Source organism: Vipera ursinii, assembly GCF_947247035.1.
Source record: "Vipera ursinii genome assembly, chromosome: 3".
NCBI classification, from domain to species: Eukaryota; Metazoa; Chordata; class Lepidosauria; order Squamata; family Viperidae; genus Vipera; species Vipera ursinii.
In genome coordinates, this window is record NC_139516.1 from 6,166,211 (window position 1) to 6,192,976 (window position 26,766).

Genomic DNA, 26,766 nt, shown 5'->3' on the forward strand with positions numbered 1-26,766 from the left:
TCCACTCTATTCTGTTTGTCGGTCTGCCTATTTACCTATGTAGCCTCCAGAAGTTGTGGGTGCTCCATCACTAGAGATTTTTAAGAGACCGGACAGCCACTTGTCTGAAATGGTATAGGGTTTCCTGCCTGAGCAGGGGGTTGGACTAGATGACCTCCAAGGTCCCAGCTCTCTTATTCTGTCATCTATATAGCATAGAAGCCAAAAAACAAAGCTGTGATTAAAACCCATCAGTCCACTCCTATAAGTCAAAGCGATAGATTAAAAATGTCATCTCTGACTTCCTGTTCCTTTTCCAGCAAGCAGTCTGAAGATTCAGAATGCCGAATCCTTCGGCTGGAATTTCTTTTTGTTGGGGACCCTAAGGGGCCAGAACCCACTCTGAAGGGGTGGAATGAACGAAGGAAATTTCAGGGACTTAGGAGAGATGGTGGTCTCTCCGAATGGTCCAGGAGAAGCCCCCCAGAAACCAACAGAAGAAAGGGCTGACTAACTGCAGGTTCAGCCACAGTTGGAAACAACAGAAGTCACAAGCTCTTAAATTAAGCGGATTTAAAACAGCATGCTTGAATCTGGGTAAGAATATTGATTTTCTCTATCCTACTTATTTTCCTGAAGAAGAAAGTCTCCAAAATAAGAGATCTCCGAAGAAGGAAAGGGGGAGGGGGATTCCGCTCCCTCCCTTTTGGTTATCAGAAGCGGCAAAACTTACCCTTTAGAGCAGACATGTCAAACACAAGGCCCGGGGCCCGGATCCAGCCAACTAAGTGGTTTCATGTGGCCCGCAAAGCCATCCTGGAAACAGTGAGGGAACGGCCCCCACTGCCTTGGCCCTGGCCCAGAGACCCTCCTTCTGCCAGAGACCCTCAGATCTGTCCCACTCCTGCCCGGGCCCCCATAGGCACCCTTGATGCGAACGATGTAGAGCTGGCCATGCCCACCCAGTAGGCCATATGCACTCTAGCCATGCCCACCCAGTAGGCCATGCCCACCTTGGCCATACTCACCCAGCCCCTTGAGGGCAACCGCAATGCTGATGTGGCCCTCAATGAAATTGAGTTTGACACCCCTGCTTTAGAAAGAGAAAAAAGACTAGAAAGACCTGAAAAATGAGCAAACGCTGACACCTGCTGGTGGGTGAGGATTTTTTTTCTCTGACCATCAAAGTTTTTAGAAAATGCAGCTGTGTAAACAAAGTGAGAGTAACAAAGCTGAAGCAATGAATACTTCACAAAAGGAAACATATGATAAGAGGCAACAATTTCAAAGGACAATGACTTTAAACTACATAGAAATGCAGAATAACCTTGAGAGCATGAATCAACTTATTTTCAACTTAATTTCACTCCAAGAAATTACCCAGGAAAATACAGTAGAGATGACTGAACATAATTCTGAGGATAGAGACTTGAAGATGGAACCATATAAAATAAAAAATTATGATTTAATCCAAATGGGAAATATTTCAACACATCCAAGCAACTTTGAAGATAAGGAAAAGAATGAGAAAAAATTCCTTACAGGGAAACAAATGATGCAGCAAAACATACTGATTAAGAAAGGCAACGGCCAGAGAAAAAAGACTAGAATGGAAATTCAGAAAATAGATGATGGAACTTATCAGAAAGAATACTTTAAAAAAACATTTGTTTGAATATGGCTAAAGAAATGCAAAAACTTTGAAATATACTACTCTTAGAGCAGACATGTCAAACACAAGGCCCGGGGGCCATATCCGGCCTACGAAGTGGTTTCATGCGGCCCGTGAAACCATCCTGGAAACAGTGAGGGAACGGCCCCCACTGCCTTGGCCCTGGCCCAGAGACCCTCCTCCTGCCAGAGACCCTCAGATCTGTCCCACTCCTGCCCGGGCCCCCATAGGCACCCTTGATGCAAACGATATAGAGCTGGCCATGCCCTCCCAGTAGGCCATACGCACTTTAGCCACGCCCATCAAGTAGGCCACGCCCACCCAGGCCACACCCACCCAGCCTCCTGAGGGCAACCGCAATGCTGACGCGGCCCTCACTGAAATTGAGTTTGACACCCCTGTCTTAGAGGGATGATTTTTTTTCTTAACATAATGTTTTTTTTCTTTCTGAAAAAAAGTTGAAATGATTTAAACAAAAGCAAGTGTTTTAGTTATTTAAATGCGACGATAAGAAAAGCATAAAAATGTGTTTTGAATGAGAAAGGATTAGATGATTAGAACTATTGAATGGAATGGCTTAAAGTTTAAATAGATTAAATATATTCTTAGCTATGGTCAAAAAGAATAAGAAATTGAGGGAATAAATATATATTAAATTAGGAGGGATACATATTTTAAGTTATATGTTATTTTTTGTATCTCAGTGCTCTTGTCTCTTTTTCTTGTTTCCCTTTTCTTGTTTTTCTTCTTTTTTCTTTTTTTCTTCTTTTTTGACTCTCTCTTTTCTTTTCTCTTTCTACTTTTTTACTTATTGATTAAGAAATATAAAAGCATGAGAGGGTTTATATGGCAAAAAACCAGAATTTATTTTATTTATTTAATTTAATTTGTATACCGCCCTTCTCCCGAAGGACTCAGGGCGGTGAACAGGGCAATAAATACCAGAATACCAAAATACAAAAATTAAAAACAGATTAAACCCTGGTGCCCAAGTACAGTAAATAAATTACATTAAAAAACATTAAAAACACAATTATTTATTTTATTTTATTTAGATTTATATACCGCCCTTTCCCGAAGGACTCAAGGCGGTTTACAGGGCATTTAAAAAACAGTCAATACAAATGTTAAAACAAATTAAAAGAAATTAAATAGAACCCTGAGAGAATTAAAACCCAGTTAAAATTAAAATTAAAAATATTCTCAGCCTGGGCCAGAGAGCTCGAAGAGCCAGGTCTTCAGGTCCCGGCGGAAAGAACGGAGGGTGGGGGCAGTTAATTAAAACCCAAACCCATCAGACCAGGCCGGCTTGTTCAAACAAATAGGTTTTTAGATCACGTCGGAAGGAGCGGAGGTCGGGAGCCATCCAGAGCTCAACCGGTAAACAGTTCCACAGGTCAGGGGCACCCACAGAGAAGGCCCTCCCCCTGGGGGCCACCAATCGGCATTCTCTGACCGGTGGCACCCTGAGGAGGCCCTCTCTGTGGGAGCGTACTGGGCGGAGGGAAGTTGACGCCGGCCGCAGGTGCTCCCTAAGGTACTCCGGACCCATGCCATAAATCCACCAATGTAAATATAGTTAACTGTTGAAAAGATTGTCACTGGTAAGAATATTTAAAATTTGGGGGGAGAAATAAGCTGAAATAAACACGGTAACAGGATTTACAATAAGGCAACTAAAATGACAAACAGGATTATTGAAACTATACACTTAATTGTTGTTAATTAAAATAATGAGAATTGTCTTCGTCTAATGTTTCGCAAAGAAAGATACTTTGGGGAAAGGGGAAATCAAATGAAATTAGCATATGGAATATAGATCATAGAAATTAATTGTTAAGGACTGTCTTATAAATGTTACCCAGACAACATATTGTTTACAAATTAATGAATAATTTATGTTATGTTAAAAAAATTCTAATAAAATATATATACAAAAAAAATATGTCATCTCTGCCCGTGAGAGGTTTAAATATGGATCCCTTAAAAGGAAAACAGTGGTCTCATCATGAAGGACATTAGAACTTTCTAATCACTGGAGTTCTGATTCTGATCACCATCATCTACTAAGTGAATCTAAGGGTGACATTTGATTCTGTGTCCTCAGAGATAATTCTGGAAAAAATGAGTGGTGGTCCAGGATAATAGCGGTGGGGACCCAGCGGAGAATTATTTCCACCTATTTCCACCAGGCAAGGATGGAAGCTAACCCCCCCCCCCATGCACTGTTCAACCTTTATACTGGTGGGGGGTTTTCTAATTTGCGACTGAAATGTGGACTTCAACACCCAGAATTGCTCATGCAGTCTAGGGAATTCTGGGAGTTGAAGTCCACAAATCTTAAACTTGCTGGGGTTGAGAAACACTGATCTACAGGTAGTCTTCGGTGATCACAATTGGGACTGGAATGCTAAGCAGTGTGTTTTGTTAAATAAGCGGCATCCAATCTTGCAACCTTTTTTGCCACCGCAAAGAAAACCAAGTCACTGCAGTTGTTAAATGAAACATGCAATCATTAAGGGAATCCCCCATTGACTTTGCTTCTTGGACATCCCCTGGCCTGGGGGAAGGTCGTAAATAGTGATTGTATGACCCTGGGGACTACAGTGGTCATAAGTGCAAGAATCATTGGTAAGTCACTTTTTTCAGCACTGTCGTAACGTTGAACAATCATTAAGCAGTCGTAACTTGAGGACTAATATACTGAAGAACATGTAACCAATACAGAATTGCCAAAATGCCTGGAGGATCCCTGGAATAAGCTAATTTTTTTGAATTCGTAGCCAATCAAGAGACAATAAATTGCCTCTCAGCTCTAGAACTAGACAATCACCTGTCTGAAATGGTATAAGTTCTCCTGCTTGAGCAGGGGGCTGGACTAGAAGACCTCCAAGGGCCCTTCCAGCTTCTATTCTATTCTATTCTATTCTATTCTATTCTATTCTATTCTATTCTATTCTATTCTTTCATTCTATTTTATATTCTATCCTTTCATTCTATATTCTATTCTATTCTATTCTATTCTGTTAATCTATTCTTTCATTCTATTTTATATTCTATCCTATTCTTTCATTCTATATTCTATTCTGTTAATCTATTCTTTCATTCTATTTTATATTCTGTTAATCTTATTCTATTCTATTCTAATTCTAATTCTAATTCTAATTCTATTCTACTCTATTCCTTACCTGAATCCACCATTTGAAAGCACATCAGCAGATATAACTATGTTTGCCACTAGATGTCACTCTCTTCCTGGCTATGCGGAAAATGCTTGAAGCTGATGAGCACCACCTACAAAGTTTGTCCAGGAGCAGAAAACAAACAGCGTGCGAGCAGTCCTCGACTTACCAATCGTTCATTTAGTGACCGTTTGAAATTAAAACAGCACTGAAAAAAGTGAGTTGTGACGATTTTTCACTCGGGCGTCGCAGCCTCCCCAGGGACACGGGATCAAAACTGAGATGCTTGCCAGCCGGTATGTATTCACGACGGTTGCAGCGTCCCCGGGGGTCACGTGATCCCCATTTGTAACCTTCCCAGCAGCTTCTGATAAAGTCAATAGGGGAAGCCAGATTTGCTTAACAACTCCATGATTCACTTAACAACTGCGGTGATTTGCTTAACCGGCCAAAAAAGTTGTAAAATGGGGCAAAACTCACTGAACAACTGCCCCGCTCAGCAACAGAAATTGCGGACCCAATTCGTTATAGGTCGTACAGTTAGTCCTCGACTTATGACTACCATGGAGCCCAACATTTCTGTTGCCCAGTGAGACAGGGGTGAAGTGAGTTTTGCCCAGTGGTGGGGTTCAAATTTGTGAACCACCGGTTCTCTGCATGGATGCCGCTTCCGGAAGTCCGTTTTTGGCCTGGGCAACAAAAAATTAGCTACCGGTTCTGCCAAAGTGGTGCCAACTGGCTGAATCCCACCATTGGTTTTCTCCAATTTTTCAACCTTCCTTGCCACGGTGGTTAAGTGAATCACTGCAGCTGTTAAGTTAGTAACAAGCTTGTTAAGGGAATCTGGCTTCAGAAGGTCACAAAAGTGAATCACATGAACCCGGGACACTGTAACCGTCATAAATATGAGCAAGGTGGAAGGGAAGGAGTTTGGGAGTAGGAGGAGGAGGAAGAGGAGAAGGAGGAAGAAGAGGAGGAGGGGGAGGAGGAAGAGGAGGAGGAAGATGACAACAACGACAATTGTGGGGTCCTTGGTGCTCTCAGACGTGAGTTGTTTTGTTGCAGATATTTCATTACCCAAACTAGGTAATATCATCAGTGCTAGAGGAAAAAGGCTCTAGTTGTAAAAATCATTCAAATCAAATTATTCATGTGTTTAAGTTTAAGTTTATTGAATTTATATACCGCCCTTTTCCCGTAGGACTCAGGGCGGTTTACAAAGTATTTTAAAAAAGTCAATACAATACAAAAGTTAAAAACAGTTTAAAATAATTAAATTTGATCCCTGAAAAATATAAAACCCCAATTAAAAACTCTCAGCCTGGGCCGGAAAGCTCAAAGAGCCAGGTCTTCAGGTCCCGGCGGAATGACCAAAGGTCAGGGGCAGTCCTAAGCTCCACGGGCACCCTGAGAAGGCCCTCCATGTTTAAGGTGTGTGGTCACATCAATCTTTTAAATAAAAATAAACCAGAACACCTAACTGTTGTATCTGAAACCTGGACTTATGACCAGTTGCTTAGCACCCATTCGAACATATGACGAACCCTGCCTGCGGTTACAGGACTGCATTTTGGGTACTTGGCAACCAACCCACCATTTATAGCATCCCACAGTCATGCAACTCTGATTTACAACATTTTTGCTGAAATACCTTTTGGCACCTGAGGGCAGGGCAAGAACTTGGCTCAATAGCAGTAACAGAGAGGGATTTTGGATTTTGGATTTCCAGCGGACAATCACTTACATATGAGCCAGCAGCTGCCCAAGAAGCCAATGCAATCCTAGGCTTTCGTAATTAATCAGTGGAACTCCTAGCCTCCAGAAGTTGTGGGTGCTCCAACTGTCATGGTTCCAATCAATGAGACCAAATAAATCAGACCTCCGAGGGAGGAAAGTTCCTCAAAGAACATGTTTTTTGGATACGTAATATTGGCACCTTCAAAAGTGAAACCAGATCTAAACATTCCCTTCAAGAATCAAAGTATTAGAATGTAACTGTCATGGTTCCGACAGATGAAACTCTTCAAAGAACTTCGAGGCATTGTTTAATCTTAAAGAATCTTTATTAGAGAAGCATAGCATAGTACATGGTCGAAGCCAAAATCTGAATTCCCCTCCCCTGAGCACCTAGCATCAAAGCACAATTCCCTCCTGCAGTTGACAGTCATAAATCACGTTCTCCAATTAGTTTGAAATGCAGGCGCTCCCTCCAGTTCTCCAGCCCGCCAATTCTTATCATCTCTTATTTCAATAACCTTGGTTCTCACACTAGGTTCAGTATTGTTATGTCTAGCTAGCAGGACTCTCGTGCACATTCCTCCCCCTTCCCAGCATCATCTAACTCTGAAAGCAAAAAGAAGAAAACGGTTGCATCTCCATTTTGTTGTCAATGCAAAAACATCCGATGTTAGCAGTGTTGGCAGTAACAATTCCCACCCCTCTATTCATACTACCCAATTGAACACCTTGGCGGGCTTTCTTCCTTAATGATCCTTCTCCTCCCCCCCTCCAGCCTCCCCACCCCCCACTGGCATGGGAATGACCTTGGTTCCCACAAGAGTTGCTTGTGTTTAGTCTTCCAGAAGCACCTTCTTCCCCCTCCCCTTCTTGTGGCAACCGAGAATGGAAGAAACGGCTGCCCCAAGATTCATTGTAGAGTTGACGCCAACACCGGAGGCTTTTAAGTAGAGATTGGACAACCAATTTTCTAGGATAATAAAGGGCCTCCTGCTAGAGCAGAAGGTTGGATTAGAAGACTTCCAAGGTCCTTTCCAGACCTGTTATTAATTTTCAGGGGGGGGGGGGAAACCTACCTAGGGAACAATAGCTTTGTTTTAAGAAAAGGTTGAAAAATCGAATCGGTTATGTGGGTGAATTGCTTTACTACCATCCTGACTTGTGCCCATAATGGGCAGACTTCATTACAGTCGTTAAGTTAAGGTCTTCCTGTACAAACATTTATCTACAACCAGACCAAAATTTTGCCTGTTTTGAAAGACTAGATTAGATTAGATTAGACTAGAACAGAACAGAACAGAACAGAATAGAATAGAATATGGAAAGGAATGGAATGGAATGGAATGGAATGGAATGAACAGAACAGAACAGAATAGAATAGAATATGGAATGGAATGGAATGGAATGGAATGGAATAGAATGAACAGAACAGAACAGAACAGAACAGAACAGAACAGAACAGAACAGAATAGAATAGAATAGAATAGAATAGAATATGGAAAGGAATGGAATGGAATGGAATGAACAGAACAGAACAGAATAGAATAGAATATGGAATGGAATGGAATGGAATGGAATGGAATGGAATGGAATGGAATGGAATAGAATGAACAGAACAGAACAGAACAGAACAGAACAGAACAGAATAGAATAGAATAGAATAGAATAGAATAGAATAGAATAGAATAGAATAGAATAGAATAGAATATGGAAAGGAATGGAATGGAATGGAATGGAATGGAATGGAATGAACAGAACAGAATATGGAATGGAATGGAATGACTAGACTAGACTAGACTAGACTAGACTAGAATAGAATAGAATAGAATAGAATAGAATAGAATAGAATAGAAGCTGGAAGGGACCTTGGAGGTCTTCTAGTCCAGCTCCTTCGTCAAGCAGGAGGACCTATACCATCTAAGACAGGTGAATGAAATCTCCAGTGATGGAGTGTCCACAGTTTCTGGTGGCAAGCTGTTCCACTGGTTAATTGTCCTCACTGTCAGGAAATTTCTCCTTAATTCTAGCTCGCTTCTCTCTTTGTGCAGTTTCCAACCATTGCTTCTCGTCCTGCCTTCTGGTGCTTTGGAGAACAATTTGCCCCCCTTCTTCTTTGTGGCAGCCCCTCAAATACTGGAACACTGCTATCATGTCACCCCCTATTTCTTCTTTTCTCTAGACTAGCCAAACCCAAGTCCTGCAGCCGTTCTTCATCTGTTTTAGTCTCCAGGCCTTGGATCATCTTAGTTGCTCTCCTCTGAATTTTTTTCTTCCAAACTCTCAACATCTTTTTTGTGACATGGTGACCAAAACTGGCTGCAGTATTTGGGGCCCAAGTAAATGAACCAAGCCCTGCCTGCCATGTTATCCTTATAATTGAATTTTCTTGCAAAGCCAGCTTGGGGAAACATTATACACACAAACGCACACAAGGGATATGAGTCAGTCCTTGAATTTGGGCAAATCTGAATCGTTGAATCATAGAAAGGAAATGTTGCCTCTGTGGGTTGTTGTTCAAAAGTCCCTTGGGGTTTTTCAGCCGGGCTGGTGACAGGCGTCCTATCCTGACCTCAGCCGAAAGTTGACTTTCTCAGCAGAGGAGCCAAACTTTAAAAAAAAACAACCCTCCTCCTTTTTTTTAATGAAAAGACGCTGAATTTGGCTCCCGGGCTCTGTCCCAAGAGGGTGACTCAATAGAATTGAGTTGTTTCTTCGCAAAACAAAACAGACGCCCCACGGGCTGCTTTTCCAAGAGAAACAATCCCAGCTGAATTCCCAAATCACTGAACCAGGGGATTACAGGTGGTTCTCGACATACAACGCTCCATTTAGTGGCCATTCGAAGTTTTAGCAGCGCTGGAAAAAGTGACTTTTGACCGTTTTTCACACTTACGGCTGTTGTAGCCTCCCCACATGATCAAAGTTCAGAAGCTCGGCAACTGACTTGTATTTGTGACAGGTGCAGTGCCCCGGGGTGTGTGTGTGTGTGTCACGTGATTCCCCGTTTGCAACCTCCCCAGCAGCTTCTGACGAAGCCGATGGGGGAAGCCCGATTTGATTAACGACTCCGCAATTCACTTAACAACGGCAGTGGTTTGCCTAACTGGCAAAAAAAAAAGTCACGTGGTTCCACTTTTGTGACCCACCCACCACCCATGACAAGCAAAGTCCACGGGAGAAGCCCAGTTCCCTTAATGACCGGGTTGCTAATTTAACAGCTGCAGTGATTCACTTAAGATCCGTGGCCAGAGGGGTCATAAAATGGGGCAAGACTCCCTTCGTCACCGTCTCACTTAGCAACGGGAATTTTGGGCCTCCGTTGTGATCGTATGTTGAGGGCCACCTGTGTGTATTTTTTTTCTTCCTGCATCGGCTGCAAATCGCCTTCAACTTTCCGTTTGAGTCTTGTGTTGCGATGCTAAATGTTGCCATGGACTGAATGCTACTCGCTCATTCATCTGGGGATTTATTCTGCATTGCAAACTTTTTTTTCCAGTGCAATCCACTAAATGACTCAGTGGGAGGGAAACGGCCAGATGTTTCAAATCTTAACTCTCACCTCTTCATTCCCCCACCCTGTTTTGACCCTCAGCAACAGTCCAGGATGACACACCGCTAGGCCTAAGCTTACAAAGGAGCTGTTTTTCAAACTGGCAGAAGGTCAATGTATTTTATTAGATTTTTTTTTCTATCCCGCTTTTATTGCTTAGTAAGTAACTCAAGATGGCGAACATACATAGAATGAAGGCTACTGCTAAGCTTGTAAGCCGCCCTGAGTCTTCGGAGAAGGGCGGGATATAAATGGAATTAAAATAAATAAATAAAATAAATAAATACTCCTCCTCCTTCTTCTTCCTATTTTCCCCAGAACAAAAACCCTGTGAGGTAGGTTAGATTGAGAGAGAGGGATTGGCCCAAAGTCACCCAGCTGGCTTTTATGCCTAAGGTAGGACTAGAATTCACAGTCTCCTGGTAATTGATCCAAGGTCACCCAGCTGGCTTTTATGCCTAAGGTAGGAGTACAATTCAGTCTCCTGGTAATTGAGCCAAAATCACCCAGCTGGCGTTTATGCAGGACTAGAACTCGGCTTTCATGCCTAATGCAGGACTAGAACTCACTCCAGCTTTTGAGGCCAGTACCTACAACATATTAAACTTCAAAAATTCCAACCAGGCTTAACCAACTTTAGCATGTTGAGTGAATGCAAGCAGGGGATGCCATTTAAATTTATTCCATTGGGCAACTGACATAGCATGACATAGCAAACAAAGGAGAAACTCAAACTTTAAGATGTGCAGACGTCAACTGCCAGAATTCCCCAGCCAGCCATGCTGGCTGGGGAATTCTGGGAGTTGAAATCTGCACATCTTAAAACTTACTGAGTCTGAAAAACACTGGATAAGCTCTTCTCGGCAACGGATGTACAGGGAATAGTTATCCTGAAACTCTAAATGTTAAATATAGTGTCAAAGAACTGGCAGTTGATCTAATCAAGTACATTTATCAAGGGTCAAAGGAGTTAGCAATTCATCAGAAGATGAACACCTCCCAGTAGGAATTCTTCTCTTCTTCACTCTCTCTGGCCTTATGTTCCTCCACTGTGTGCCCCCAAGCCCAGATAAAGATTAAAAGACACATCAAAAAGACATGTCTAACGCTTCTTCTACAACCCGCAAGGTTCTTTGACAATTACACTTAATTAGAGTTAGTTTATGTCTAAAAATCAGCCAGGAGTGAATAATCCTGTCTCATTTAGGATGGATGGTTGTCTGCGCTGGCACCATCTGGGCCTCAGCTGGAGGGATTCGTCTGCTGTGGGGCAGCGCAGAGGAAAAGAAGAACAGAATAACAGAGTTGAAAGGGACCTCGGAGGTCTTCTACTCCACCCACCCCGCCGTCGAAAATTCAGATTGACTCGTTCGGACCCTTAGGGTATAAATTAAGCTGAGCCTAAACTGAGCTCAGATTTAATCCAGATCGGATTTAATTCAGCCCCTACATTAGTTTTCTGTAGCCAGCCTCTGCTCAGGAAGAACAACAGGATAACAGAATCGGAAGGGACCTTGGAGGTCATCTAGTCCAACCCCCTGCTCAGGCAGGAAACCTGATACCATTTCAGGCAAATGGCTGTCCAGTCTCTTCTTAAAAACTTCCAGTGTTGGAGCATTCACAGCTTCTGGAGGCAGGTTGTTCCACTGGTTAATTCTTCTCACTGTCAGGAAGTTTCTCCTTAGTTCCAGGTTGCTTCTCTCCTTGATTAGTTTCCATCCGTTGCTTCTGAGGAATGGGGAAAAATGAAGGCCTTAGAGTTGAGAAAAAAAGAATTGAGAAACTCTGAAGAAAATCCAAGGATAAATATAGCATTTCCATTAGTATCCAAATGGAGATGCAATGCAGGTTAGTCTTCAATTTACGACCACAATTGGACCCAGCAATTCCACTGCTAAGCAAGGCAGGCGCTAAGTGAGCTGCCCCCGATTTTATGACCTTTTTCACGCCGGTTGTTCAGCGAATCACTACCATCGTTAAGTGAATCATGTGGTCGTTAAGCAAATCCAGCATCTCTCATTGACTTTGCTTTGCCAGAAGCCGGCTGGGGAGATCACAAATGGTGATCAGGTGACCTCAGGACACTGCAACGGTCATAACATACCCTATATCGGTTGCCAAGTGCCCAAATTTGGATCACATAATCACGGGGATGGTGCAATCGTTGTAAGTGAGAGGACCAGTTGGAAGTCCTCTCTTGGATCTCGGAGTCCTAGTGGACAATCCCTTAAATATGAGCCAGCCGTGTGCTGCAGCTGCCAAAAAAGCCAACACAGTGCTAGGCTGCATTAACAGAGAGATAGAATCAAGATCACGTCAAGTGTTAATACCACCTTGCAATGCCTTGGTAAGGCCACACCTGGAATACGGCATCCAGTTTTGGTCACCACGATGTAAAAAAGATGTCGAGACTCTAGAAAGGGTACAAAGAAGAGCAACAAAGATGATTGGGGGACTGGAGGCTAAAACTTATAGGGAACGATTGCTGGAATTGGGTATGTCTAGTTTAATGAAGAGAAGGAGAAGGGGTGACACGTTAGCAGTCTTCCAATATTTCAGGAGCTGCCACAAAGAAGAAGGTTGTTCTCCAAAGCACCAGAAGGCAGGACAAGAAGCAACATATGGGAACTCATCAAGGAGAGAAGCAACCTAGAATAAGGAGAAACTTCCTCACAGTTAGAACAATTAACCAGTGGAACCACCTGCCTCCAGAAGCTGTGAATGCTCCAACACTGGAGGTTTTTAAGAAGAGACTGGACAGCCATTTGTCTGAAATGGTAGAGGGTTTCCAGCCTGAGCAGGGGTTTGGAATAGATGACCTCCAAGGTCCCTTCCAACATCATCATCATCATCATCATCATCATCATCATCATCAATAATAATAATAATAATAATAATAATAATAATAATAATAATAATAATTTCACTTTTTTCTGTGCCAGCGTAACCTCGAACACTCGCTATGCATAGGTAAGTCTTGACTTTCAAGACTTAGCAACCCTAGCAACCATTTGAAATTATGAGGGAGGCCCCCACAATGCTACTTTGAGACACCCCCCATTTCAAAGATTTGACGTTTGGTGATGCGATCCCATTCTGGGTGCTTCACAACCCGCTTGCATTTACCACTGTTTGCGGCATCCCACAGTCCCATGACCGCAATTTACCACAGCTTGACCAGAGACCAGGATGCACTTCCATTTTTCGGCAAAAACAGGCCCCCTTTTAACGCACAAAAGTTTGCATAATAACCGGTGTGTTCGTTTCACCAATGCACTTTCTTTACAAGTGAGATCGTAAAATTAGGGTCCAGTCATGTGGTGGCCCACTTTACAGCCATCACAACCTATGACTGTGATTGTGGGGCTCGGTTATGATCGTAACTCGGGGGGGGGGGGCGATGTGTATTACATGTACAAGGCAACAATAATGGAAAATAAACCTCGTTCTGGAGATAAGAATGGAGCCTGTGCTGTTTGTCCTAAAAACAGCCATCTGTTTTCCACACTCTCAGAATCAGAATCAAAATTGAGCTGGAAGGGACCTTGGAGGTCATCTAGTCCAACCCCCTGCTCAGGCAGGAGACCCTACACCATTTCAGACAAGTGGCTGTCCAGTCTCTTCTTTAAAACTTCCAGTGTTGGAGCATTCACCACTTCTGGTGGCAGGTTGTTCCACTGGTTAGTTGTTCTAACTGTCAGGAAGTTTCTCCTTAGTTCTAGGTTGCTTCTCCTTGGTTAGCTTCCATCCGTCGCTTCTTGTCCTGCCTTCAGGGGCTTTGGAGACCAGCTTGACTCCCTCTTCTTTGGGGCAGCCCCTGAGATACTAGAAGACTGCTATCATGTCCCCCCTCGTCCTTCTTTTCTCTAGACTGGCCGTACCAAAATCCTGCAACGTCTCTTTGCGACGCGCCATTGTTTGATTGTACAATCAACATCTCCCAGTCACCAAGGGAAAGCGAATCCCCGCTGATGTTGTGGCAAATTGCCGAGGGCGAAATTAACCACAAACTGCAATGGGTTACGAAGGCCAACTAGGATCGCCTGTTGCACTCTCAGATGTTATATGAGTATCTTAAGCCAGGAGGGTGGAAGGGGGTTTGTCAAATTTAATAGGAAACATATGTGTTTTTGTGTCTGTCTGTCTGTGTGTGTGTGTGTGTGCGTGTGCGCGCATATGTCTATGGGTGTATGTATTCTCCTCCTCCTCCTCCTCCTCCTCCTCCTCCTCCTCCTCCTCCTCCTCCTCCTCCCTGCTAGCTCTTAAAGTTGAGAAATTCCTGCCTGCCTCTTTTTTTTTTTTGCCGATCCAAATTGCAGAAACGTCCCATTCCAGCAAATACCATGCTGAGCACAATTGTGGTCTTTTCAAGTGTTTGGCTTGTCCTGTCCACCCCGCTCTCAGCCGGTTTCTGTCCCAGCCGATGTCTGTGTTTCAGGACGACAGTGAGATGCATGCATCTGATGCTGGAGAGCGTTCCCGAGGTTTCACCGCAAACAAACGTCCTGTAAGTTAATTGTTTTACTTGGGATTAATCATCTTGGGTTCGCTTCTCAAAGCAAACCCTGGCACGCAAACTGTTCCTGAGCCAGTTTAGCCTAGAAAGCTAACCTGGCTAGACTTCAGCAGGCTCCTTGTCACGGATGTGATAGTTCGGCTTGCAAAAATGAGGGATTTCCTTCTTTTTGTTTAATAGCAAGGGACTAATGGCAAGATACTTTTAAGGGCCGTTTTAATACCAAAACTTGAGTGGTCAGAAGTGTTTCAGACAGACAGACAGACAGACAGATGATAGATGGTAGATAGATGATAGATAGATAGATAGATAGATAGATAGATAGATAGATAGATAGATAGATAGACAGACAGACTAGATGATAGATGATAGATGATAGATACATAGATGACAGATCGATAGATGATGATGATAGATAGATAGATAGATAGATAGATAGATAGATAGATAGATAGATAGATAGATAGATAGGGATAGATATATTTGTAAAAGGGGATTAGAATTATTATTATTTCATTTCATTTCATTTCATTTATTTTATTTTATTTTTTTAGCATCCAGCTGGGGTGAATTTTATATGTTGAATCTTAAATTTATTTGATATCTGGGACACCATTAATCCTTTTGTGTACACCAATTTTGTTGTTGTTGTCAGTGCTGGATGTATGCTTTGTTTTGATTGTTTGGTGTGTGTTTTTCTGTTTTGAATTTTATTTTTTTTATGGTAAAACAAAATAAATACAGTGTACTTAAACCCAGAAGCGTTTTACCCGTTCTGCACACAACCTTGTTAGGACTGGATTGGAGACAGACAATGATGAAGTGTATTATTTTCAAGTTTTCCTTCCATACCATTTTGGATGCTTTGCGGAAGGAAAAAAATGGAAACCTTGGAACTCATTAAAGGAGAACTCTTGAAATCCAGTTGTAATAGTTCTACAGGTGGTTCTCGACTTACAGCCGTTCGTTTAGTGACAGTTCAAAGTTACAACAGCCTTGAAAAAAAGTGACTTTCACCACTTTTCTTTACTTTTAATCTTCCTCCTAACTGCAAATAAGGGAACCATTGACAACTATGGTATAAAGGGTTTCCTGCCTGAGCAGGGGTTGGACTAGATGACCTCCACGATCCCTTCCAACTTTTATTATTAACTACAGGTAGTCCTCTATTTACAACGGTTCATTCAAAGTTACAATGGCACTGAAAGAAGTGGCTTATGACCATTTGTCACACTTACAACTGTTGCAGCCTCTCTAGGGTCACATGATCAAAATTCAGACCCTTGGCAACTGATTCATTTTTATGACAGCTGCAGTGTCCCGGGGTCATGTGATCCCCTTTTGCGACCTTCTGACAAGCAAAGTCTATGGGATAGCCTGACTCACTTAACAACTGTGTTACTAACTTAACAACCGCAGTGACTTTAGCGTAGAAAGCCAGCCTAAGGTTAGTTCTCAGCAGGCCTCGGTCCCAGACATAGCTGTTAGGCTTGCAAAAAACAAATAATCCTCCGATTGAGTACTTCTTTTTTTAATTCTGGAGGAATTAATTAATTAACAAGCTGCTTTTGAAGGTTGTTCTAGTGACAAACATTGAGGATCAGAAGCGTTTTACCCGTTGTGAATGCAACTTTATTGGGATGTGCTTTCATGCAGATTATATGCCACTTTGGGTGATTTGCAAGGAAAAGAAATAGAATAGAGTAGAGTAGAGTAGAGTAGAGTAGAGTAGAGTAGAGTAGAGTAGAGTAGAGTAGAGTAGAGTAGGGTAGGGTAGGGTAGGAACGGAACAGAATGAATAGAGTAGAGTAGGATAGGAATAGAATAGAATAGAATAGAATAGAATAGAATAGAATAGAATAGAATAGAATAGAATAGAATAGAATAGAATAGAATAGAATAGGAGTTCGAAGGGACCTTGGAGGTCATCTAGTCCAACCCCCTGCTCAGGCAGGAAACCCTATACCAGGGGTGTCAAACTCAATTTCATTGAGGGCCGCATCAGCATTGCGGTTGCCCTCAGGGGGCCGGGTGGGTATGGCCTACTGGGTGGGCGTGGCCTACTGGGTAGGCGTGGCTAGAGTGCGTATGGCCTACTGGGTGGGTGTGGCCAGCTCTACATCGTTCGCATCAAGGGTGCCTATGAGGGCCTGGGCAGGAGTGGGACAGATCTGAGGGTCTCTGGCAGAAGAAGGGTCTCTGGGCCAGGGCCAAGGCAGTGGGGGCCGTTCCCTCACTGTTTCCAGGATGGCTTCGCGGGCCACATGAAACCACTTCGCGGGCTGGATCCAGCCCCCGGGCCTTGTGTTTGACATGTCTGCCCTATACCATTTCAGACAAATGGCTGTCCAATCTCTTCTTAAAAACTTCCAGTGTTGGCGCATTCACAACTTCCCGGAGGCAGGTTGTTCCAATTTCTTCTTAGTTCCAAATTGCTTCTCTTCTTGATTAGTTTCCACCCGTTGCTTCTTCTCCTGCCTTCAGGTACTTTGGACATACTCTTTAGTTTCAATTGTACATTGGAGCAATAGAAGGAAGACTGTTAATGGCAAGAAACTTCCATAAAAAGACAGCTATTCTTCATATTCTTCATATGTCTCTGGTATAGGGTCTCTCCGCTTGAGCAGCAGGCTGGACTAACAACAACAACAACAACAACAACAACAACAACAACAATAATAATAATAATAATAATAATAATAATAATAATAATAATAATAATTTGATTTCTATACCGCCCTTCTCCCGAAGGACTCAGGTCCCTTCCAATTCTACGTTCCAGAAACACAAGCTTGTTTTAAAAGAGTATGCAAGAATGTACTACTTCATTGTGACTGAGAGCATCTTGCGAAAGCCCGGAGGGATGAATGAAATCTTTGTGCTTTGGAAAACTAGTCATTCGGCAGCAGTGCGTTTGAAAACGGCCACACGAAAGATTTGAGTACCGTTCCAACAATTCTGCCTTTTCCCAGGTTTGTTAGTACGGTTTCCCTAAATGAGGTGGAAACATGATTTTTGTCCCGGCTGGTTGGCACAGCTCCCATAGCATCGCTTCCAAAGCCTGATTACATAGTATCAAACCGTTTTGTGTGAATTGGGGCATTGCGTGTGCACATGTGTGAAACCTCTGTTTATGGCCTAACATCTAGAGATGTACTGGTGCAGGGGTAGGCTCTTTTATGACTCGTGGACTTCAACTCCCAGAATTCCTGAGCCAGCATGGGGGGAACTATGACCCCCCCCTCATGACTTGTGGACTTCAACTCCCAGAATTCCTGAGCCAGCATGGGGGAACTATGACCCCCCCTCATGACTTGTGGACTTCAACTCCCAGAATTCCTGAGCCAGCATGGGGGGAACTATGACCCCCCCCCCTCATGACTTCTGGACTTCAACTCCCAGAATTCCTGAGCCAGCATGGGGGAACTATGACCCCCCCTCATGACTTGTGGACTTCAACTCCCAGAATTCCTGAGCCAGCATGGGGGAACTATGACCCCCCCTCATGACTTGTGGACTTCAACTCCCAGAATTCCTGAGCCAGCATGGGGGAACTATGACCCCCCCTCATGACTTGTGGACTTCAACTCCCAGAATTCCTGAGCCAGCATGGGGGAACTATGACCCCCCCTCATGACTTGTGGACTTCAACTCCCAGAATTCCTGAGCTAGCCTGGCTCAGCTTGGAAACCACTCCCTTTTCCCTCAGCGTGGGTGGCTCAGGAATTCTGGGAGTTGAAGTCCACGAGTCATAAAAGAGCCGAGGTTGCCTACCCCTGCTGGTGCAAACTTTTCTGCTCAGATGGGAAGTGAAAAAAAGCAAACAGATCAAGTGAGCAACTGGTGGAAAAAGAAAACAGGGGATTCCCACATGCTTCGCAGTGCTGGGCTGCAGATTCCCTGTCAGTGCCTGTTAAAAGAATATAATTTTCACAAGATCCTAAGACTTTCCATTTGACTGGGCTGGAGAAGCTTTTTCACAGGTCGTCCTTGACCTACGACCACAATGGAGCCCAAAATTTCTGCTGCTAAGTGAGACAGTTGTGAAGTGAATTTTGCCCCATTTTACGACCTTTCCTGCCACGGTTGTTAAGTGAATCACTGCAGTTGTTAAGTAAGTAACATGGTTGTTAAGTGAATCTGGCTTTCCCCATTGACTTTTCTTGTCAGAAGGTCACAAAACGGGAACAGGACCCCGGGGACACTGCGACGGTCATAAATACTAACTTAACAACCGCAGTGATTCACTTTGCAACTGCGGCAAGAAGGTCAGAAAGTGGAGCAAAAATTCACTTGAACAACCATCTCACTTAGCAACAGAAATTTTGGGCTCGTAAGTCAAGGATTACCTGTATATCAAGATATTTAAGATAATTAAAAATATGAGAAGCATTGCTGCATTTTTAAAAAGAGCATTTTAAAAACATAGGATAAAATGAATAATGTTTGCTAGGAAAAAAAATCCACCAGAGATATATCAAGTTGCCTAGATTAAAAATATTTCTCAGGGATTGCTGAGTTGGCTGTGATTTGCATGTTCAGAGGAACTGAGAGGAGAGACAGTTTAGTGGAAAATATATGATTTGTGCTTGTCTCTGATGGGAGAACTTAAAAGAGGAAGGAGGCTATAGCTATGCCACTATGCAGCTGAGGTGTAAATGGAAAAATTAAAAGCAGAGAGAGAAAAATGAAATGTTATCCTGGTTGATATCCACCAAATATAAATAAGTAGGTTTGCTTTCTCTTAAAGCACTGTTTCTGAAACTTGACCATTTTTAAGATGGGTTGACTTCAACTCCCAGAATCCCCCAGCCAGCCATGCCGATTAGGGAATTCTGGAAGTTGAAGTTGACCCATCTTAAAAGTGCCCAAGTTTCAGAAACAGTGCTTTAGGCCCAATCATTTTGCATATTTAAAAAGCCTCAACAACCTCACCTGATATTCCGGTAACAAAAAATCCCATTTAAATGTATGTTTACTTATTTAAGAGGGACGCGGTGGCTCAGTGGGTTAGGATGCTGAGCTTGTCGATCAGAAGGTCGGCAGTTTGGCGGGTCGAATCCCGAGTGCCGCGTAACAGAGTGAGCGCCTGTTACTCGTCCCAGCTTCTGCCACCCTAGCAGTTTGAAAGCACGTAAAAATGCAAGGAGAAAAATAGGGACCACTCCGGTGGGAAGGTAAGAGCGTTCCGTGCGCCTTTGGCGTCTAGTCATGCTGGCCACATGACCACGGAGACGTCCTCGGACAAGCGCTGGCTCTTCGGCTTTGAAACGGAGATGAGCACCGGCCCCTAGAGTCGGAAACGACTAGCACGCATGTGCGGGGGAACCTTTACCTTTACCTTTACCTTTTACTTATTTAAAGATGTGCTCCTTGAACAGTTTCTGCCTCGTAAAAAGGAACAGGGATCTGTTCCATGTTTTCAATCAAAGGCCACCTGGCTGCCTTAACATTCCTAGCAGAAAATGCCTGAAGCTATCCAATTTTTCACTAAAGCAAGCCACGCATTTCTGCCCCCCCCTGCTTCTCCCCAAATTCAGCCACTGAAGAGAGCAAAGGCACAGGAAACTCAGCTCTGCAAACAACCGCTGGATGACCAAAACTGTATTTTTGGCACTGCTACTTCTGCTGCTGGAGCTTGAGGCTCCAAGGCTGAATGGGTTCCAAGGCGAACAACAGCTGTGGGCCATTTGTGCTCTGAAATTTTCAAACCCAATTAGATCCATTTGTGGCTGTTTGTTCCATGGGGTCTTTTGAAGTCCAAGGTCAAACTGCATGGAAAGGAACTAAGCATCGGTCCAGAAAAATCTGAATTGCAGCTTGCAGAGTCAATGCTGGGCAAGAAGGCTGGCTTAAACTTGGGTTTTGTGGAAAAGTGGGCTATGGGTGGCTTGAGGCACATTGGCATCTAAATGGTGCAGAACCCACAGGTGTGGTCCACTCATTGACTCAAATGTTGTCTTGCCAAGATGTGTATTTCAAAGCAGAGCATCCGTTTCTCTCTCTCTCTCTCTCGTTTTTTCTTTTCTTTTTTTCCTTTCCTTCTTTCTTCCCTCCTTCCTTCCTTTCTTTCTTTTTCTCTTTTCTTCTTTCATTTTCTTCTTCTTTTTCCTTTCCTTTTTTCTCCTTTCTTTGTTTCCTATCTTTTGTTCTTTTTCTTTTTTTCTTTTTCTACCCTTCCTTTCTTTTTCTATCTTTCTGGCTTTTTTAATCTTGTTCTTATTATTTTTATAAATAACTCAAGACAGCAAACATACTTAATAGTCCTTCCTCTTCCTGCTGACACACACACACACACACACAGAGAGAGAGAGAGAGAGAGAGAGAGAGAGAGAGAGAGAAGCCCAAAGTCACCAGCTTTCATGAGTAGGGCGGGACTAGAACTCACCGTCTCTTGGTGATTGCCCAAAGTCACCAAGCTGCCTTTCGTACCTAGAGTGGGACTAGAACTCGCCGTCTCCTAGTGATTGGCCCAAAGTCACCAGGCTGGCCTTTGTGGCTAAGGCAGGTCTAGAACTCACTGTCCCCTGTTGATTAGCTCAAAGTCACCCAACTGCCTTTCATGCCTCAGGTGGGACTAGATCACATGACCATTTGGGGCGCTCTGTAACATTTTTTTTATTTTAATTCCATTTATATCCCGCCCTTCTCCAAAGACTCAGGGCGACTTACAAGCTTAGCAGTAGCCTTCATTCTATGTATATGCCTGCTTATTAGGGCTTTCACACACACCCTAAAGCGGCATTATTACGAAGTCAGCTTAATTGCCCCCAACAATCTGGGTCCTCATTTTACCTACCTCGGAAGGATGGAAGGCTGAGTCAACCTTGAGCCTGGTGGGATGCGAACCTGCACTAATTGCAGGCAGCTGGTGTTACTTAAGGAGGCATTAGCCCACTGCTCCACCAAGGCCTCATCTATGGCTGTTTGCAGCAGCCCACTCTCACCTGACAGTCACTTATGATATTTTTGGTGACAACTGGCATATACTTCCTCTTTTTGGCAAAATCATGCCACTCCATGACCATGGGGTTCGCTTAGCGACCACTGCGAAAGAAGGTCATAAAACCAGGTTGGTTTCAAGACCTTTACAAGTGAGGTCCATTGATGGGCTGGCTCCTTTACAGCCATAGCTTGAGGATTACCTGTATTCTCAATTTACAGATTAATCTTTTTATTAGAGCCTTTTCAGTAAAAGCAAGTTCTCGACTGGAAACCATTCAAAGTTACAACAGAACTGAAAAAGGGGACTTGTGACCATTTTTCACAATGAGGACTGTTGCTGCATCCCCACGGTCACACGATCAAAATTCAGACGCTTGGCAACTGATTCATACTTATGACGGCTACACAGTGTCCCAGGGTCACGTGATCTCCTCTTGTGACCTTCTGACAAGCAAAGTGAATGGGGAGGCCAGATTCCCTTAATAACCGTGTTACTAACCTTAACAACTGCAGTGATTCACTTAAGAACTGTGGCAAGAAAAGTTGGGACTAAATTCACTTAGCTGCCTCACTTAACGACATAAATTTTGGGGTCAATTGTGGTCGTAGATTGAGGATTACCCATACAGCTCATAAGTAGGGTTCAAGGCAGGAGATAATCTTCCTGGATTGGAAAGAGGCGATTTCTGCAAAACAAGCCAGCCCCAATGCTTTTATTTTAATTCCACTTTTATTTCTCCAGCCACAGTTTTCTTTTGAGCTAACCGATTCATGGTTCCAATGTTTGCAAACTGGCATTGGGTTTCTTCCAAGATCTGGACGCTTGTTTAGCTTGGAGAGATGATTGAATTAAAGCTTCTTTCCTGCTGTTCAGCCTGAATATTAAACAGAGCCAGATCAAGATAAAAAATAATATAGAGTCGGGCAAGAAGGAGAAATCTCTGAGGCCTTTTAGCAACAGATTTAGCTGCCTGGACCATCCACCAGATGTTCAGGGCTGCAAGTACAGTTAGGGCAAAGAGGCAGAAGAAGAAGCAGGTCATACGCTCAGCCTGGGCAAGAATAACCGCAAAAGCTCATTATAAAAACAACACCTAACATAAGACGCCAGAATGACTCACTCGAACATCTGTAAAAGTTATCAGGTGCCAGCACTGGAAATGGGTGGGAATACAAGAGATGAAAATAAGTTGAAAATGAGCAGGTTAAAATGTTGCGAGATTTTCAAATACAGGCAGTCCTCGACTTACGACCACAATTGAGCCCCATATTTATGTGGCTAAGAAAGACACGTGAAGTGAATTTGGCCCCATTTTGCGACCTGTCTTGCCACAGTGGTTCAGTGAATCCTTGCAGTTGTTAAGTTAGTAACACGGTTGTTAAGTGAATCTGGCTTCCCCCAGTTGACTTTGATGGTCAGAAGGTCGCAAAAGGGGATCACGTGACACCACCACCCCTCCCCCGGGCCATTACGACTGTCATAAATATGAGTCAGTTGCTAACTGTCTGAATTTTGATCATATGACATCGGGGATGCTGCAACGGTCATTAAGTGTGAAAAATGGTCTTCAGTCACATTTTTCAGTGTTGTTGTATCTCTGAACGGTCACTAAATGAACGGCTGTAAGTCGGGAACCACCTCTACTATGCCATACATAAAGATATCCTAGATTCTTGGGAAGAACTTAATGTGAATGAAAGCCAACACCAGCTAAAGAACCGGCAACACGGTTAGACATATAATAATAACAGTCTGGAAAGGGGATGTTGCGATGCCTGGAGACAGCAAAATAGAAGAGAAAGAACTGGAAAAAGATCACAAAGTATAAAAACCTGCAATTAGAAATAGAAACACTAAGGCAGGGGTAGGCAACCTTGGGCCCCTCATGACTTGTGGACTTCAACTCCCAGAATTCCTGAGCCAGCCATGCTGAGGGGAAAGGGAGAGGTTTCCAAGCTGAGCCATGCTGGCTCAGGAATTCTGGGAGTTGAAGTCCAGGAGTCGTAAAAGAGCCAAGGTGGCCTACCCCCAAACTAAGGCAAAAGAAAACAAAGGTGGTAGCAATAATTATAGGTGCTTTGGGTGCAATCCGAAAACAACTGAAGCATCACGGGAACACCATCTGCATTGATACAGTCCACATTACAGGTAGTCCTTGACTTACAAGAGTTTGTTTAGTGACCGTTCAAAATTACACTGGCACTGAAAAAAGCAACTTTATGAACGTTTTTCACTTAAAACACCTTTGCAGCATCCCCCTGGTCACATGAACAAAATTCAGACGCTTGGGCACCGGTTCACATTTACGACGGTGGCAGCATCCCGGGGTCACGTGATCATCTTTTGTGACCTTCTGATAAGCAAAGTCCATGGGGAAGCCAGATTCACTTAACAACCGTGTCCTAAGTTAACAACTGCCGTGATTCGCTTAACAAATGTGGCAGCACAGGTCCTAATATGGGGCAACATTCACTTAAATGTCTCACTTAGCAACAGAAAGTTTGGGCTCAATTGTGGTCGTAAGTCGAGGACTCAATGGAGTCAATGGCAAAAGGCAACTTTGCTTGGAACAACTGACATCCTGCAGTGACCCCTCTAAGATCCTCAAACAACATCTGGCTATCCCAGGTCCTTGGGAAGGACTCGATCTGGCCTAAACATCTGGCCGACTGTGCAACCCATTATAATACTGTAAAAAAGCTGGAAAAATCCGCCCCTCCCTCCCTTCTTTCTCTAATAAAGGAGAATATTTGTAGCTCAGGGTTGACAAGAGGGATCCCTGATACTCTCTGAGCTTGCTTGTTTTCTTGCAGAAACTGCAACCAGTTTTGGTCGCCACCATGTAAAAAAAGATGTTGAGAGTCTAGAAAGAGTACAGAGAAGAGCAATAAAGATGATTGGGGGACTGGAGGCTCAAACATATAAGGAACGGTTGCTGGAATTGGGTATGTCTAGTTTAATAAAGAGAAAGACTAGGGGTGACATGATAGCAGTCATCCAGTATCTCAGGGGCTGCTCCAAAGAGGGAGTCAAGCTATAATCCAAAGCGCCTGAATACAGGACAAGAAGCAACGGATGGAAACTGATCAAGGAGAGAAGCAACCTAGAACTAAGGAGAAACTTCCTGACAGAACAATTAACCAGTGGAACAGCTTGCCTCCAGAAGCTGTGAATGCTCCAACACTGGAAGTCTTTAAGAAGACTGGACAGCCATTTGTCTGAAATGGTATACTATAGGCTTTCCTGCCTGAGCAGGGGGTTGGACTAGATGACCTCCAAGGTCCCTTCCAACTTTCTTTATTTTTATTTTTATTAATAGTAATAATAATAATAATAATAATAATAATAATAATAATAATAATAATAATAATAAATAAATAATAATAATAATAATAATAATAATAATAATAATAATAATAATAATAATAATAATAATAATAATAATAATAATAATAATAAACATGGAACAGTCAACTGAACACTCCAGCTTTGCTGGAGTTATTGCAGGAAGCTGCAATTTCTTGATATGTTTTGCAAAGTTTTTGGACATAGTTCCCAGTGCCCCGATGACAACGTGTATCACCGTTACACGTTTCATCCAGAATCGCGCAGTTTCGATGGCTCGGGAGAAGCAGATCTACTTAATCCGAACTGGGTTTCCTTCGGGGGGCAGGGGAGAAGCTCGTTCTATTTGAACCTGTCTTGCAATTTGAAGATTAGGGCAAGAGGATTTCTGAGCACGAGCAGAGTGCCGTAACGCGCCCGAGATGGAAAGAAACACTACGGAGCATATGCCGACGGTCCTGCAAGAAAAGCAGAGGCGCCTTTTTTTTTTTTTTGCAGGAAATGAGAATTGGGGCTCAGATCCGACGCAAACCACGGCTGCCATCATAAAATCAGACAGGGAAAGCTATTGCAGTACAAAATCCACATTTGCAAGATTGTGGGAATACCGGTAGTCGATTAAAAATAGAAAGCCGCGCTGGCGTAACGTCATTTTGCACCACGAATGGGACTCGACGTGACTCCGCTTTGGATGCAATCAAACCGACCTGGGCGGGGAGATAAAGCAGCTTCATTTGCATTCACTTGCAACCGTGATGCTTTGCGAGGCAGAAAATTCCCCCCCCCGGGGGCTGCCTCGTGATTTTTGCTCTTTTTTCCCCTTCGTGCGAACGAGCCGTTCTTGAAACCGACGGGAACCGTGGAAATCTATACCTCTAGACCAAGTGACACGTGTTGCGCCCCTACTAATGTCGGACGCCGTGACCTCAGTAACTCTCGACACCGTAACGGTCGCTTCGGGAAAGGCGGAAAAGTATACTCTGGTTTCTCTTCAGATCGTATAAATCTTTCGCCTTTTACTAAAGATTTCCGTGGAGAGGAACATTTATGAGTTTTCATTAATTTTTTGAGGCCCTGCTTCGGTGGGGCTACCTATACGCGGTTAAAGAATAGAACAAAAGTGAAGTGTGATTCGTGTGTGTTTCTGCCAATCATTGCACGTTTGCAGTCTATTGTCTTGAGAGTTAATAAAGAAAGGTGAGTTTTCTTTCAGTCTTGCGGTTTAATTGTGGTTTGTGGGGTCCTGTTGTTGTTAGTTGCGAAGTCGTGTCAGACCCATCGCGACCCTATGGACAATGTTCCTCCAGGCTTTCCTGTCCTCCACCATCTTCTGGAGTCCATTTAGGCTCACGCCTCCTGCTTCAGTGACTCCATCCAGCCACCTCATTCTCTGTCGTCCCCTTCTTCCCTTGCCCTCAAATCTTTCCCAGCATTAGGCTCTTCTCCAGTGAGTCCTTCCTTCTCATTAGGTGGCCAAAGTATTTGAGTTTTAGCTTCAGGATCTGGCCTTCTAAAGAGCAGTCAGGGTTGATCTCCTCTAGGACTGACCGGTTTGATCACCTTGCAGTCCAAGGGACTCGCAGGAGTCTTCTCCAGCACCATAGTTCAAAGGCTTCAATTCTTTGGCGCTCAGCCTTTCTTATGGTCCAGCTTTCACTGCCATACATTGCAACTGGGAAGACCATGGCCTTGACTATACGCAGTTTTGTTGACAGGGTGATGTCTCTGCTTTTTAGTGTGCTGTCTAGATTTGCCATGGCTTTCCTCCCCAGGAGCAAGCGTCTTTTAATTTCTTGGCTACAGTCCCCATCTGCGGTGATCTTGGAGCCCAGGAAAATA

The 26,766-nt window shown here is 43.5% G+C and overlaps 2 protein-coding genes and 1 long non-coding RNA gene across 6 annotated transcripts in view; 2 read left to right on the forward strand and 1 right to left on the reverse strand.

Annotated features, from left to right (window-relative positions):
* PCMTD2 (protein-L-isoaspartate (D-aspartate) O-methyltransferase domain containing 2) overlaps positions 1 to 26,766 on the forward strand; it is a 61,385-nt gene that overhangs the window by 31,219 nt on the left and 3,400 nt on the right. The window contains exons 8-10 of one of the 4 annotated variants that reach the window (XM_083360954.1): positions 300 to 576; positions 4,893 to 5,050; positions 20,177 to 20,214. In XM_083360954.1, coding sequence (XP_083217080.1) covers positions 300 to 385 — 86 coding nt within the window. In that variant the 3' untranslated portion in view covers positions 386 to 576; positions 4,893 to 5,050; positions 20,177 to 20,214. Of the gene's footprint in view, positions 1 to 299; positions 577 to 2,471; positions 3,644 to 4,892; positions 5,051 to 13,634; positions 13,699 to 20,176; positions 20,215 to 26,766 lie in introns of those variants that run through there. The other 3 variants (XM_083360953.1, XM_083360956.1, XM_083360955.1) reach the window with 3 other exon arrangements.
* LOC310639369 (peroxidasin-like) overlaps positions 14,442 to 26,766 on the forward strand; it is a 75,180-nt gene continuing 62,855 nt past the window's right edge. Inside the window, exon 1 of the mRNA XM_083361045.1 lies at positions 14,442 to 14,627. Within this exon, the coding sequence (XP_083217171.1) occupies positions 14,464 to 14,627 (164 nt within the window). The 5' untranslated portion in view covers positions 14,442 to 14,463. The remainder of the gene's footprint in view (positions 14,628 to 26,766) is intronic.
* On the reverse strand, positions 20,702 to 21,807 carry LOC310639384. Its single transcript, XR_014492292.1, has 2 exons — positions 21,535 to 21,807; positions 20,702 to 21,238 (listed from the first exon to the last, which is right to left on the reverse strand). It is a non-coding gene; the product is annotated as an uncharacterized lncRNA (long non-coding RNA).